Source organism: Lissotriton vulgaris, chromosome 2_2, assembly GCF_964263255.1.
Source record: "Lissotriton vulgaris chromosome 2_2, aLisVul1.2, whole genome shotgun sequence".
NCBI classification, from domain to species: Eukaryota; Metazoa; Chordata; class Amphibia; order Caudata; family Salamandridae; genus Lissotriton; species Lissotriton vulgaris.
Window position 1 is genome coordinate 77740538 of NC_141688.1, and position 15144 is coordinate 77755681.

Genomic DNA, 15144 nt, shown 5'->3' on the forward strand with positions numbered 1-15144 from the left:
AAAAGAAGATGTTCATGTGACTATAGAGAGATCACTGCAGAGGCAGCGCTGATCTCTGAATATGGTGTTCCTTTGTCAGGACAGCGAACGTAATGTCCTCCGCCACCCTGATGGACAGAATACATACCAGCATACTTTAAAATAGGTTAAATGTTTTTTTTTGTATTACAAACAATCCATATAGCACAGTATTTCACTCATTGTTTTCACTAAATATTTACCTCTTTGAAAATAGGCATTGTTTTCATTACAATTGCACCAAAATCAACATAATATATAAAAGTGCATTATGACGAACGCACAATATGTTCCTACCAGTAACCATGTAATATGGTCCTGCAATGTGATTGAGGGGTTCTGGTGACATAAACCGCAAGGCTAAACAGGAGGGGTTAGTAAATGCCATCAGACCCACATGACAGTAATATAGACACATATTGCAAGTATATTACATGTTACTTTTGGTGCTGTCAATATAAAACCATTGTATTCATCAACCCTGGAATTATTTATAGAAAAAGCAAGTGAGAACGGGCCAGGACTATTTGATTCTCTGCAGTAAAAAGAACAAAAAATATTGATTTAGGTACATGGGTATTCTTTCTGTTAAAGGAACTGTAAACTGATATTTTCGTTGGGTCTCATGTAAAGTAATGCGCACTTGTCATTTTTTTTTTAGGGCAGGTTCTGTGATTGTCGTGTCACGGGTCGAGTTTAACGACACGTTGGTGCCTCCCGCTGAGAACATCACCAGTACCCTCAATCAGACCGTGGTCGGCGGTGGCCTGGGCAACTTTACAGTGGACCCCACGAGCATCAAATCCAGTGAGTGACTTTCTCCAAGGCACACTGATTACACGAGGGTGGGAAACCTCAAATGGGTGGGTCCAGCCTTTAGCCTTCTTCCACAGATGGAAATCGAAAGTGAAACATCTATGTCACACTGAACAGAGACAGAAAAGAAACTGACATTATCTAGAACTCTTTTGTGCAATTGATGTTTCCCCTTTCAACTTGTCTGAGCTTCGAAACTAGCAAGGAATTGGGAATATTGCAACAAACAGAAAGGGAATACCATTAATAGACCCCGACTGCTAAGCCAGGGCATACATGTCGAGAGGTGAATGGCACACTCTATCAGCTCCAGCAGATCATGGGAGCACATGTTCATGGACCCTGCAGTTTGTCCCACCCGAGGCTCTAGAAGCTGGTTGCATCCCAGAAGCTGCCTCTTATTAAAATATAAGTCCTCATACAATAGCATGATAGATCCAATTGCCTAAGAACCTGGCAGAAGGTCAGCCCTCCCTGGGCCTTAATAGCTAACGGGCCCAAGCGATGACAGGAAGGTGGAACTCCACTGGCATTAAAACTGAGGGCTCTAAATATTGTTTGGAACCCAGAACCCCACTATCAGTAACTCTGAGGGCTCCAAACACTGACAGCAGGTCAGAAACTCACTGTTATGAAAACGAAGGATATTCAAGGCTAACAATAGTACCAACCCCCTGGCATTAAAACTGAAAGCAGTGTCACTGACCTTTCCTTACTGACAGCTGGCTAGTCTTTCAACGAATCTCTGAACAGAGCATGGGGTTTGGGGGTGGGTGATTGAGGAATAACCAACTTAGTTCCCATCATCTGGTTGAGTTCTAACATCCCATTGCCCCTTACAAAGCTGTATTTCACAGCCACTGAAAACCAGTACTCTCCGTCGATAACCCATTAATAGTCTAGAATGCTAGCTGGCAAAATATCAATTTCCTTCTGTTGGCACAAATCCTTGCACTGGCCTTTGTTTCCAATGCTCAAAACAGCATTCTTTGTCCTAGGACAGCAGGTACTAAAGCTTGCATCAGACCACTATCCAATCCTGCATTTCTCCTCTAATGTTCAGCCTTCAAGGAGGACATTCCACTCTGGGCCTAACTCACAAAGGATCTTGTGGTGTTTACCACTTAAATAATTAAACACAAAGGTTGAAGTTAAACGAGGTATAATTTAATGAACCTCAGCCACGAACAGCTCTAGCTCAACTGCCAGGAATCTTAGAAGAACATTCCAAGCATCAGAATGTAATACAGACTTAATTCTACATTCTAGAGAGAATATAGGCATAACTAGAAGAAGATACAAAGCTAAGCATTACACATCTCCCTTCTTAACAGAAAATAAAACATGCAGCAAAATAAGGGGGAGAAAAGAACAACACATTGAAACCTAAAAAAAACAAGAGAAAGAGTTTATACATAATCACTCATGTAAGCAGGAGCCTTACGTATTCTTTGACTCCTTACACGAACTCCAGGAGAATAGCTGGAACAAAGTGGAGGAACTCTGACGGGACCAGAAAATTGGTTAACCGCATCAAAACCTACTTGTTCACCACACTTGGATTTCACCACAACACGACTTTTGTTCCAAATTCTCCCATCATCAGTTTTAATAGCGTTCTTAAAAACCTTTGTTACAGATCTAACATTTGTGTACTTAGACCAAGATTTTCGTCCAGCAGGTGCTTTTATTTGGACAAAATCACCTATTTTGACTACTTGGAAATGAACAGATTTGTTATCATCAAAATACCTTTTCCTACTGGCTTGCTTTTCCAACTCCCTCTCTCTCCATGGACCAATGCGGTTATCCACAAACCCTTTATTCAACTTCATCCAAACAGGACACCAAATAGTATTGGGAATTCTGCCTTTAAATAACTCAAAAGGAGATTTACCGGTGGCGGAGTGAGGAGAACACCGATAGGCATCTATCCTTTCCTTGAGAGCTTCCTTCCAATTTAAACCGTTAGCCCTTGCAAGCTGAATACATTCTTTTAACGTTTTATTCACTCTCTCAACAGCACCATTAGTTTCAGGATGATACAAAGATGATCTCTTATGAACAACACAACGATTATTCAAATAATCGCCAAAAACACCAGAACAAAATTGAGGACCATTGTCCGACAGTATACTATTAGGAAAGCTTTCCCTTTTGAAAATCTCATCCAAAAACTTAATAGCAGAGTCAGACATTATGTCACTAACTGCACACACCTCAATCCAACGAGAATACAAATCAATTACAACAATCAAATAAGGAGTGTCGGACACACCAGAAAGCGGCCCTAGGATATCAATGGCAATCTCATCCCACGGATGATTGGGTAAATTCCTACAAACCATGGGCATTTGTTTAGTCTTAAGAATTGTATCGCTTGCGCAACACTCAACACATTCTCTAACCATTCTTTCAATCTCCAAATCCATTCCAGGCCCCCAAAATTGTGTTCGTAACATCACCTTAGTCTTCACAATTCCCAAGTGACCACAGTGTACATGCAACAACAATTTTTTTTCTCAAGACAGAAGGTGGTATTAGTCTCACACCACGTGTCAACATACCATCAGTTATAGATAATTCTTCAGAAACAAGAGCCCAAGGTTTCTCCAAACGTTTTTTTTCTCTCAACATACCCTTAACCTTAACTAGAACCTCATCTTTTCCCAGTTTAATTTTCCACTAATTCTCCTCAACAACACCTTCCGTAACTTCACAGACATTGATATCCTCATCGTCCTCTTCAAACACATTCTCAACAAACATATTGTCTCTTTTCACCAATCTAGAGAAACAATCAGCAGATTTATTAGAAACACCAGGTATGTACTGTACCTCAAAATCAAACTCCTGCAAAGAAATAATCCATCTCCTAATCCGAGACGATAGAATCTAAACCTTTCCTGCAAAAACCTCTTTTAAAGGCTTGTGATCAGACATGACAAAGATCTTAGTACCCCAAATCAATTTTTTAAACTACCTCAAAGCCCAGAAAATCACCAAAGACTCTTTCTCTATAACGTAGTAAATTAACTCTGGCCCTCTAAGACATCTTGAAGCACAAGCAATAAGGGAATCATTACCTTCTTTACTTTGAACTAAAACCGCCTCAAGACCTTTATCACTAGCATCGGTAAATAAATAAGTTGGAAATCCTGGAAAAAAAGCATGAAGACTTGGAGCTTTCTTCAATTCCTCTTTTATCTCTTTAAATTCTTTCTTACATTCATTTGACCATTCAAAAACCACACTCTTCGCAGTAAGCCTTCTTATGTTCTTAGTCTTATCAGCAAAATGTATGATGAATTTCCCATAAAATTCCACCATACCAAGAAACGAAAGTAACTCCTTATTTACCGGCTCAGCCATGTTGTCAATGGATTAAACTAACTCAGTTTTCGGAAAAACACCTTCACTCTTTATACAATGCCCAAAATAATTCACTTCTTCCAACCCAAACTTACACTTCTCTCTCTTAAGTGACAAACCAGCTTTACTGAATCTCTCTAATACTGCACATACACGATCATTATGCTCAGACATATCAGCTCCATAAATCAACAAATCATCTTGATAACACTTTACGCCATACAGACCTTTAAGAATACGTGCCATAATGCGTTGAAAAACTGAGGCAGCTGAAATCAGCCCAAAGGGCATCCTTTTAAATTTAAATGTGCCCATAGGAGTAATAAATGCAGTCCAGTCCTGACAAGACACATCTAACTCTGCCTGGTGGTAGGCAGAAGCTAAATCTAAGGTGGTAAAGTACCTTGCACATTCCAATGTTCTACAATTTCATCAATATTTGGCAAAGGGAACCTGTCAGCAATAACCTCCTTATTCAAGGCATGTAAATCTATGCATAAGTGAATCTCGCCAGTGGGTTTCTTAGCTATTACAATGGGTGCCAACCATTCTGTGGCCTCTACAGGCTCAATAATTTGATTCTCAATAAGTTTATCAATTTCCTTCTGTACCTTTTCTTGTTCTCCTAAAGGAATTCTCCTTACTTTTGCTATAACAGGAACTGCATCTTTCTTTAATTTGATACAATGCTTGTAACCTTTCAAACATCCTAAGTTCTCATTGAATACAAAGGGAAATTTATCTGCAAACATTGAAGACAAATCTTCCACCTCTTGTATCTGTACTTGAGGTGAAGCATTTGGATTAAGCTTAACACCTAGATCACGTTGATGTCCAACTAATCAGAGCATCACCTTGTTTGGCTACATAAACCTTTCCAGGAATAATGCGACTTCCTAACTCAATGGTAGCCACAAAATAACCCAACAATTTGATGGGTTTGTTTCCATATCCCAAAGGTAAAATGTCACTTCTTAAGACCTTAACTTTTTTTCCAAAACTTTTGTGTAATAATGCTTCATCAATCATGGTAATTTGCGAACAAGAATCAAATTTGAACTCAATTAAAGCATCATCAACTTTTACCAAATGAGAAGGGTGTTCTAAATGGCTTCCATTAATTTGAAAAGTCAGTCTTTACCCGAGGTTGATTCCATCTTCTATTAATATTCTCTTTTTTGTTAATTTTAGTTCTACAACATTTTGAAAAATGCCCCCTCTTACCACAACTATTGCACATAGATTTCAAAGCAGGACATATAGGAGAGTTCGCCAAATGAACTATAATTCCACATCTAAAACAGGAAAACTTGTTATTAACATTCGTGACATTAGAATTAATCCACGCAGAATCATTTTTGTCTATAGTTACTTTGCCGCCTTTTTTTACTTGACCAATTACTTCCTCAACTTTTAATTCACTTTTATTTTCTGAGTCCGTCGCCTTTTTCTTTTTCTCCTTTCAATTCATCTACACATTTAGTCATGTACTCAACTTGTTTCGCAATAATTAAAACTTCTTCCAAAGGAGGTTCATCCTTTAACCACAGTTCTTTCCGGATACTGTCATGTGCACATTTTAAAACAAACTGGTCTCTTATTCTTTCTTCCAACGTTTGACCAAATTTACAAGAGGCCAACTTCCTTAACACAGAAACATATTCCTCCACACATACATCTTTTTTCTGACCTCTCAAACCAAAATGGTATCTTTCCATAATAGTACTCAATCTGGGAAGATAATGTCTATCCAATTGCTATTTCATATTCATTTAAGTTCCTTTGTTCAGATGCACTTAGTTCCGGTAAATGTTCTAATACATCCTGACCTTCGCCTTCCAAACAATGGAGTAATAATGAATGTTTCCTTTCAGCATTTAAGTTCGTTCCGCACACTCTCGCATAGTTTGCAAACATTTTCTTCCATTTCTGCCATTTTACATTAGGCTCTCCTGGACTCGTTAGAAAAAATGGTTGCTGAGTTACATTTTGCATTTTCTTTTGTTTTCTTTTTATTTATACGAAAATGTTTTTCTTTTTTTTTTTTAAACGCTTATTCACCTTGAATGTAAATAATTATATATATTTTTTTTATTTAGAGATAATTTTAAAATTGTCACTATTGTCCTTGGAGATCTTTATAATCCAGTCACAATGCGTGAAATAAAATTCTTCTAATGAGCTGTTTATTTTAGAATGTTATATTAAAACGAAAACAGTGAAAAGAAAACTCATGGCAATACAGCGCTGATTTTATTCCCATTCAGAACACTGAACAAGTGATTGTTGCGAGTAGACCGTTGTCCTTTTTTTTTTTTTTTTTAGCGTGCGTCATAACGGTTTGTAAGAAAATGCAGGCGCAGAGCACCCAGTCATAATGGTAGTCGGGCAGCTGCTATCGTAGTGCGTCACTGACACGCACACGCTAATACAGCGCTTGATGAAACTTACGTCGCTCCATGAAACGCACACGCGAGTGAAGGCAACGTCACTGACACGCAAGTCATTTGAAACTTATTCTCCCGATTTTTTTTTTTTTTTTTTTTTTTTTTTTTTTTTTATTAGTCTATTAAAATCCTTTTTAAGGCCTCCCACCACACTCCTCATCGTTTTGTTCAAGTTAAAAGTCGAACGAAGAGTGATTTTTCTGCCGCTGGGAAGACTACGCTTCGGTCCAAATTAATCAGCCGCTGGAGGAGTGATGAGGCGATATACGAGCAGGCTTTGTGTTGAGGTAGGAAGGGTTCTCTTCCGATCGTCGCCAAATTAATGTGGTCTTTGCCACTTAAATAATAAAACACAAAGGGTGAAGTTAAATGAGGTATAGTTTATTGAACCTCAGCCACGAACAGCTCTAGCTCAACTGCCAGGAATCTTAGAAGAACATTCCAAGCATCAGAATGGAATACAGACTTAATTCTACATTCTAGAGAGAATATAGGCATAACTAGAAGAAGATACAAAGCTTAGCATTACAGATCTCTGCACTTACGGCGGAGACCACGCAGTCGTGGGGGAGTCCCCCGAATTGGGGCAGAATCTCAGCAATGAGAGACTCTGTTAAATATGTTAAAAATCTCAGAGTAGATACATGTCAGGGAAAACACAACGGTTTCAGTGTCAATACATAGTTAGCCCCTACAGAGTTATCAGCTACAAGGCCACCGACTGCTTAGCAATCGCTCCATTGCTGTTTATTACTGGACACCAGAATTAAACAGCTACCGGAGGCCCAGGATGGGCCCTGCGTGAATATGAAGTGGATACCACAAGCGTATAATCAAACAGTGAGCAACTCGTTTTCACCGTCCACTAATATATGGGGTGGGAAGCCATGGACGAGATGGGTATGGGGCTCAGGATGGTGACTTCATTTGAAAGATTCATTTCTACTTGACGAAGGATATCTGGAATCACTTTGGCCTATAACTTAAAGGATCATGGTTTGAGTGTTATTATGCCGGGCCATCTGGCTTATTGGCGTTTTCCCTAGAATCCTTCATGTTTTTCCTTGCATGTCTTTTGTTACTGATCGCTATAGGGCTTCTATTTGCAGTATGGGAAGAAACATTTTTCTGAGGATGGTGGCATAGGAAGCATCTTTACAAGCACATTTCAGAATAGTTTCAACTGAAACACACAACGTGATCAGACTGTAGCATTTCAGATAATTAGCTTACCAGTAAAATATTCATCAGCTTGCACTATACTTTACATCACGCAGGGAATTGCTCAGTTGGATGCAAATCTAACGGTACAACCAACCTGACCTTGCTTTCAGCAAAACGTTTTTTATGGTAACATCCATAAAATGTACCCTCTGTTGTCAGATTTCGAGCACATCTATAATATATAATCTGTTTCAAATTTCTGAGTCAGGGTCATGGGGGAGAGGAGGGGCATGTCAGAATATTGAGTTCAACTCCAATATCTGCCAATGCTTGAGGTGACCAAAAGTAAACAGGACAACTCTGCATCCTCCCACTTCCCGTAACCAATCCCTCCCGTTGAGCTGTGCAACATTAAGAAGACAGAAACCCCCAAAGTTGCGGTACCACACTCATTTCCATAGAAACTGTTTACATTCCAATAATGAATATGAACTGAATTGTCGGTTCTGGGGTTGTTTTTAAGACTTTCTCTGTTAACATGTTTTACAACTAGTAACCACCTTTTAGTACACCCAATGAACTTCTTGTCTGAAGGTCGCAATGAATTATGACGACATATAGAAGAATTGAGAACTTGGAAATTGACGTTCCCATAAGAAAGGAACTCGGAGGAGTGTTGTCAGCAAACTTACAAGTTAGGTTTAGTACTGTAAGAGAGGTAGGTGTAGCAGGAAACAGAAGAGGGCATTGGCAGAGGTGCAGGCCAAGGTTGGTGAAGTACAGGAACTTGAACAGACCCTGCACTCAAGGAAACAGAGGCAAACAATTCCTTGAACATGCCTCTGTAGGGTTGTGCAGTGAAGAACTTGCAACTGGAAGGGTATGTGAGCCCCCACAAAAGCTAAAGTGCAGAGAGTCCAGTGCTGCATACGTCTGACAACATAGATTCTACTCGGGTCATTCACACCAAAGAAAGACTCGGGTGGTATCTGTGCTTTAGCGACAATTACTAATCGTGGTGGGTTGAGTCAAGAATACCGCTTCAGTGAAATTAAAAAAAAAAAATTAGTATAGACTGAAGCCTAAGTGAGTACATTATCTACTAGGAACAGGCAGAAGCAGGCAGTACCTCCTTGGCCAAGGACACAGTAGATGCCATTCTGGCACAGAGATAGGGAGACACAAGCACAGACACAATTTCATGTGAAACTAGGGGCATGGCTGCAGGTATAAACTGACACAGACAAGCTGGCACTCAAAACTTAATAGTATGTACTAAAAAATTACAGCTTATGAACTCTCACATTTGTTAACTATAAAGATTGCACAGTATCAGAGACCAGGATGTTTACTTCTTGGTGTGTTTATGTAGCTAAAAATCATGCCAGAGTAAGAATGCAGCCAAAAAACAGAGCTAGACAAAGCACTAGTGCTAATACATGGGTTTGTGATGCGTTTAGGGCAAGAAGAATGAAGTGTGTTCAGAGGTGAACCGCAGCTTGCGGCACATGAGAAGCCACCACTGCTTAGCTAAAGGTGTGCTAAATCGATTCTATGATTGAGAAGCTAGGCTACATGGCAAATGCGGTCTAAGGATTTTTTTTAATGTATATGTTCACACATAGGGGCATGTGCAGGTCTGGAACCAAGGATAAACCAGGGTTATCTAGTTCCTATAAGCCATACATAGAACACTGTGAAGACTCATGTAATGAATCCTTTCTAGGAAAATGGCAGTGTGCTCTCCAGTGGAAATATTCTGTTCACAGCCCCTAATGTAATATGGATGCTTCTACATGTTTTTGTTTGAACAACATGCCAAATGTGCTTTTTGATCTTGTATTATCCCACCTTCAACTGAGAGTACTGCTGTTTGCTAGAGTCAGGACATGACCCATCACTACACCAGTCAAGAAAGCATGCATTCTAGAATTCGAAGGCAAGTGGACAGGTGTGAGGACGTTAGAAACCTCTCTTCAGCAAAGTGTCCCCCTTAGGATGGTGAACTGACTGAAAAGAAGTAGTATTATCAAGCACTATGAGCTGTTTTTTTCCTCATAGGTCAAGTACAGGATCCATTAATCAGGACCCCAATATCACAATCGACAACCCATAGAATGCCAAGCCCTTGTTCCACACAAACATTCCATGCAAATAACAGCTCTAAAAGAAGCATCGGACATAACGCATCTTCCTTCTTATAGAAAAACAAAAACGAATGGTGTCTACAGAAAACAAGAAACGTGACACCCATGGATAAAGGGAAAATAAATACAAAAATCTGAAAACTATGCACACGAAGACATAATAATAACCTACATGTTAGTTCTTCTGCTCTCCTCCTTCCCGTCAACACTGGTCTCAACGATCCTCTCGGCGCAATCCTTCCCTTTGCACAATGCCAGCCTTCTGGTGCTCCATTCGTCACCGTTATCCAAAATGACAGTATTCCAGAGAACATGTTGAATCAACTTGGGATCAGAAAAAATTGACAAACTCAACCATCTTCCAAGCTTCACAGGAACAAAATCACCCACACATAATTTATGTTTAGGACCATGTATCCCCTCTTTGCCTCTATCTTTGTCAGCATCCTGCAAATAAATCCCTCTCTGTGATACATGTCAGAGCAAATGACACATTCCACACCTTCCCATCCATGGTAGACATGCACCAGTAATCCTCCAACACAGCAGTATAAAAGATAGTTCTGTAACTCCAAAACATATTTCTCCATCTTTCTCAGTTCACATTTCCACTTCAAACCTCCTTTCCCAGGAGGAGCTCGATGATTGTCGATGCAGTGCTTGATTTTAACAGCATCTCATCAGTACCCACCGCACAGGATATCAAGTGGGTAATAGCAGTGGTGTCTAGGAGAGTTTGAAGCAGACCGCTCAAGCATCCAGTCCAACAGTGAGTCTTCAAGATCCACTAATGCAAGGCTTTAAATCAGCAGACACAAGGGATCAAACACTCACAAATTAACCTCAAACTGCATTTAAAGGACATTCGTGTAATTTATTTCAAAGGGATGTTAGGTGTCTGACACTTTCCAGAGTAGCATCCAGAAGAGCAGGATTTGATTTGACATTTGGCTATTTAAAACTTAAACATGTTAAATGGGATGAGAGGAATGCTTTGAAACATGCTAAACTACTGGCCGTTGTTCTGGGAAGAATTAAAATGTGAATACACATGAACAAAAAAGCACTGAATGCTATGCACACATTGTCATAAGAATAAAATAACTGTCGAGCACAATAAACTGTGGATTTACCATTAATGGATCCTCACATCTCCTTTAACCATTCAGGAGTTTTTTTATTTCTTCTTCTTCCGCACTCCTCCTTCCTGTCAACACTAGTCTGCACAGCTCTTCCATTTGCTCAATGCCAGCCTTGTGGTGTTCCATTCCTTACCATTATCCAAAATGACAGGGTTTCCAAGAAAAGGTTGAATCCTCTTGTGAGCAAAAAATGTTCACTTCCTTTTACTCACTTATCTACCAAACAAAATAAACGACACAGAATGTATGCCTTGAACCGCGTATCCCTTCCATGTGCCTATTTTTGAAAGCAATTTACACGGTACAATATAAATCAAGCAAAAATGCAACTTGAACCACAATGTTTTATTCACAATGTGGAGGCATATTCGATATACATAATTCAAAACAATCAGTGGTTATTGTACAGTGCCCCAAAGTGGTAGAAAAGAGGGGAGGGTGTGATTGTGTAAGGAGGTAGTGAAGAAGGAGGGGAAAATTTTAGATACTGGTGTAATCAGTAAATATGACAATTATTTACATATGTTACATAGAACTGTACATAGAAATAGGACCGTTAGGTTCATGTAGCTAATTTAAGCAAAAATCATACTCCACAAGGTTCATAAATGAAAGCAGTTTGGAGTGGAGTTGATATAGACACACTGGTGGTAGTCGACGTTTCGACCCTTAAAAATGCAGACAATGATATTCTTGCTGTAGGGTCTTCATCAGGACATGGGGAGGGACGCGGAACCTATTTAATGATAAAATATGGTTTTAGAGTCGGGTAAATTATCCCTATGTTAAGTAAGAACAAAAAGCACAACAGCAAATGGGGAATGGCATGAATCCCGCCCGAATATTACTAGGGCCAGGAAAAAACACAATTTGTTGACACCTCATAATTGATAAAAATAGTCTAATTTCAATATTTTCGCCTAGACTCTGCCAACGCTAAAGTTAGGAAAAAACTGACAAAATCGCAAAAACGTCACAGTTATTTAAATTTCTGAAGCCGAGGGCCGTTGGGAAAAGGCTGATCGTTATCGATGGACATGGACAACACACTTATAGAAGAAAACAATTGGGGGTTAGAGCCAGTAAAATCATAGACAATATAACATCTGAGTAGGTTCAAAAATACTCAACCACTCATCAGATGTCGCACTCACCACAAGGTGGTATGATTGGGAGCTGATGTCGTCTGATTTAAAGTCGATCTAGTAGATCTGTGGGTTAAAATAGGTAGAGGGACGATATAATCGTAATAAAATACAACGGGGTGTAGGTACGTCACATGGTTGGTCTGACAGGGTAGGGATGACTCACCATTGTGCAAGGTCTCTGTTGTTGCAAATGTAGGTCATAGTTCGGATTTCCACGATGAAGCCAATTCTGTCAAATACAATAATAGTTGGCCATTTTAGGGAATCCGGAACAATTCCAGATAGCAACTCGTCATTACGCAGGCAAGAAAACCACTCACCCTATCGTCGTATTGAAACACGTCCGACGGGACTGGGGTTGGTTTGTTCAGTTACAATCAAGAGATATCTGAAAGTGAGGATTGGATTTCAGTTAGGGACATGGCGAGTATACCCGTGAGAAAGGACTCTGACTAGCCAGTACGATGGTTTAAGGATTGTTAGTGATGCTTACCAAGTACGGAGTGAATCACGTCCTGATCGCTGCTCCAAATCGCAATGGCGAAATTGGGTTCCGGCTTGGGAGATATCACCAAGGGAACGGGATCACGTGATCCATTGGACCGTATCAACATGGTAGACAGACTATTTGGGATTGCTACGTTACAAAAAGTCATCTATAGGCATAGTGAACAGACTGTGCGCGTTGCTCACAATCATACACACATTAGGAACATATAGTCAGAAAGGGTTGATATAACGTCTAAGCCTAGACGTGATATTTTAGAAGCAAAGCACGGGTCAGCATTACGTATATTGCGCGGTAGTTTACAGAAGATGGAACGCACCAGATATATTAATACTGACATTTATAATCGCATCTTGTCAAAATGATCATTGGAGAGGAAACATAATAAATACTGTATGTACAAAACATGGAGTACCTCTCAGATGAGGGTATAGGCCACATATTGGATCCACAGTGGTGTACCTCTCCCATGAGGGTAAAAGACCACATCATTTAACAGAAAAAGCAGGGAATTGAAAAACATAAGTATCAGTTGTTGAAAACCTGTAAGGTTTGTTACACAGGAGATCTGAAATAATTATGCAATAGTACAATATCCCAATTTACGAGAAATGACGTACCTCTCACATGAGGGTAAGGTCAAATCACAATCTGATCAGGGTTAATTAAGATAGGGTGGCTAATTGGGAGAAGGAGCTATCGAGTTCATTGAGCCCAGATTCAATTGAGTCTAATGTGTATATCCATTTTAGCTCCCGGGTGTTGAGGATGTTGGCGATATTACCTCCTCTAGGTCCCAGCATGGCCTTTTCAATAATAACCCATGTGAGGCTCTCAGGTGAATGTCCAACTGTGGTGAAATGATCAACCAATGGGGCCCCTGGCACTTGGCACCGAATTCTGCTCATATGTTGCAGTATTCTTACTTTCGCTTTCTGCTGTGTCTGGCCAATGTATATCAAAGGACAGGGACACAGGATGGCGTAGATGATATTGACTGAATTGCAGTTGGTATGCGTCTTCATTTGGATGTTATGATGACGGTAAGTGAATTCTTTGGTTTGGATGGTGCTGTCACATGCTTTGCAGCTGCCACATCTGAAGTGGCCGACTATCGGGGGTAGGTTCCACAATGTAGTGACCGTAGGATCCATCGGTGTTTTGAGAAAGGAATGGACCACATGATCTTTGATGCTTCTCGCTTTTTTGAAAGCATGTAGAGGGAGGTTTTTTTGCTTTATATCATCAGATATAAGTTCCCAATGGTGATTAATTATGCGTTTTATTTGGTTGCTTTTAGTATTGAAAGTAGTTACACATACTATTCTCTGTTCCGGTTGATCTGAGTCGACTTTGGGGGTCAACAAGTCCTCTCGGGGGTAGAACCAAGCCCTTTTCCTTGCTCGTTTGATTAACTGCTTGGGATAACCTCTGCTTACGAGTCTCTGTTTAAGTTCTTCCGATTCTCTGAAATAGTCATCTTTGTTTGAGCAATTTCGGCGTATACGTAGGAATTGCCCGAAGGGCAAGTTGTCTCTTAGGGCCCTCGGGTGATGACTGTTATAGTGTAACAGTGAGTTCCTTTCCGCTGGTTTACGGTACAGTTTTGTTAGTAGGTATCCATTGTTTTCATAGATGGTAAGGTCAAGGAAATCTATTTGATGGTTGTCGGATTGAATGGTGAACTTTAAAAATTGAGACTGTGAATTCAACCAATCAAAAAACATTGTTAGTTCCTCCAAAGTACCATTCCATATCAACAGGATATCGTCGATGTATCTTCTCCAGAGGCCAAGACGGTCCCGGAATGGATTCACCTGATTTAACACAGTGTCTTGTTCGAAAGCTGCCATGTATAGGATAGCTACGTCCGGTGCAAAGGGAGCTCCCATTGTAATATTCGGGCGGGATTCATGCCATTCCCCATTTGCTGTTGTGCTTTTTGTTCTTACTTAACATAGGGATAATTTACCCGACTCTAAAACCATATTTTATCATTAAATAGGTTCCGTGTCCCTCCCCATGTCCTGATGAAGACCCTACAGCAAGAATATCATTGTCTGCATTTTTAAGGGTCGAAACGTCGACTACCACCAGTGTGTCTATATCAACTCCACTCCAAACTGCTTTCATTTATGAACCTTGTGGAGTATGATTTTTGCTTAAATTAGCTACATGAACCTAACGGTCCTATTTCTATGTACAGTTCTATGTAACATATGTAAATAATTGTCATATTTACTGATTACACCAGTATCTAAAATTTTCCCCTCCTTCTTCACTACCTCCTTACACAATCACACCCTCCCCTCTTTTCTACCACTTTGGGGCACTGTACAATAACCACTGATTGTTTTGAATTATGTATATCGAATATGCCTC

General features: G+C 40.0%; 1 protein-coding gene across 1 annotated transcript in view; it reads left to right on the plus strand.

Annotated features, from left to right (window-relative positions):
* Window positions 1-15144, plus strand: part of LOC147729031 (uncharacterized) — a 113384-nt gene that overhangs the window by 74801 nt on the left and 23439 nt on the right. Inside the window, 6 exon segments of the mRNA XM_086959781.1 lie at window positions 680-825; window positions 3525-3659; window positions 9879-9883; window positions 10564-10666; window positions 10669-10686; window positions 10689-10746. Coding sequence (XP_086815907.1) covers window positions 680-825; window positions 3525-3659; window positions 9879-9883; window positions 10564-10666; window positions 10669-10686; window positions 10689-10746 — 465 coding nt within the window.